General features: G+C 42.0%; 1 protein-coding gene across 1 annotated transcript in view; it reads left to right on the top strand.

The window, feature by feature from the left end:
- Positions 1 to 332, top strand: part of T265_06532 (hypothetical protein) — a gene marked incomplete at both ends in the record, with an annotated part of 5408 nt that extends 5076 nt beyond the window's left edge. The window contains one exon of the mRNA XM_009171815.1: positions 29 to 332. Within this exon, the coding sequence (XP_009170079.1) occupies positions 29 to 332 (304 nt within the window). The remainder of the gene's footprint in view (positions 1 to 28) is intronic.
- Positions 333 to 899: the final 567 nt, after the last annotated feature.

Genomic DNA, 899 nt, shown 5'->3' with positions numbered 1-899 from the left:
TGCCTTTTTTCTTTCTAGCATCTCCAAGAATGACGAAGACGACCGGTGTCTTTGCAACATTCCTTCTACTTTTGGTCATCTGCAATGCAAAACAGGCACAAGAAGCTGCCACGAAACCAAAGAAACACGATTTAGAGCAAGTGCTCAGTGAAATTGAAGTGAGTGATCCAGAATGGGAGACGAAATGCCCAGATGGAGATCACGGGCATAACATTTGTCATACAAAGGGGAAAAACTGGAGCGAATTCGTTAGGAGCATGCTACGCGCAATGTCCAAAGTGGCAGCCTACATTTTACAGGAGAAACACAACCATGATGATGATGATGAATAAATGACCATATTTCAATTCAACTAGTTCCGCGAAGTTCACTACAACACATTAGATTGATTTGCTCCCGAAATTCGCCTTTCCAAAAACTTGGTTGAACGGGAATTCAGTTTGTGACAGCTCTGCACATAAAAGATGTAATAAATATCTTTTCAACTGCTTTTAAAAGAGTGAACAATGGTTTTTTCCAAGTGCGAAATGACCTTTCCGTAGATGAACGATTAAGCAAATCTGGATGTTGCAATTTTTGCACCAGGCAACGGTATCGCCAGACTCTTCGTACTTTACAACTGTTTGAAGTCAAAAAGTGGAAACAGAGTTGTGTGGTATGCTTCGGTTTGTCAACGTGTCAATATTACCATGTTTTCCAATTCCGCGCACGTTGTTCCAGTTCACAAGCCTCCCCCCTCTGATGTGAATCATTGGCCGCGCCTTCACTTGAAACAGTTTATGGCCCGTATGGCCTAATTATCTCAGTACATGACCGTATTGCAGTTCTGGTGAACCTTACTAAGAGTGGATAGTTTTAGTTGTACGTTTTGGAATTCAGCTCGGAGCAAACTTGATGGT

This window comes from Opisthorchis viverrini, assembly GCF_000715545.1.
Source record: "Opisthorchis viverrini unplaced genomic scaffold opera_v5_135, whole genome shotgun sequence".
Classification (NCBI taxonomy): Eukaryota; Metazoa; Platyhelminthes; class Trematoda; order Opisthorchiida; family Opisthorchiidae; genus Opisthorchis; species Opisthorchis viverrini.
The sequence above is the reverse complement of the archived record's forward strand: the minus strand, read 5'-3'. Positions and strand labels throughout refer to the sequence as shown.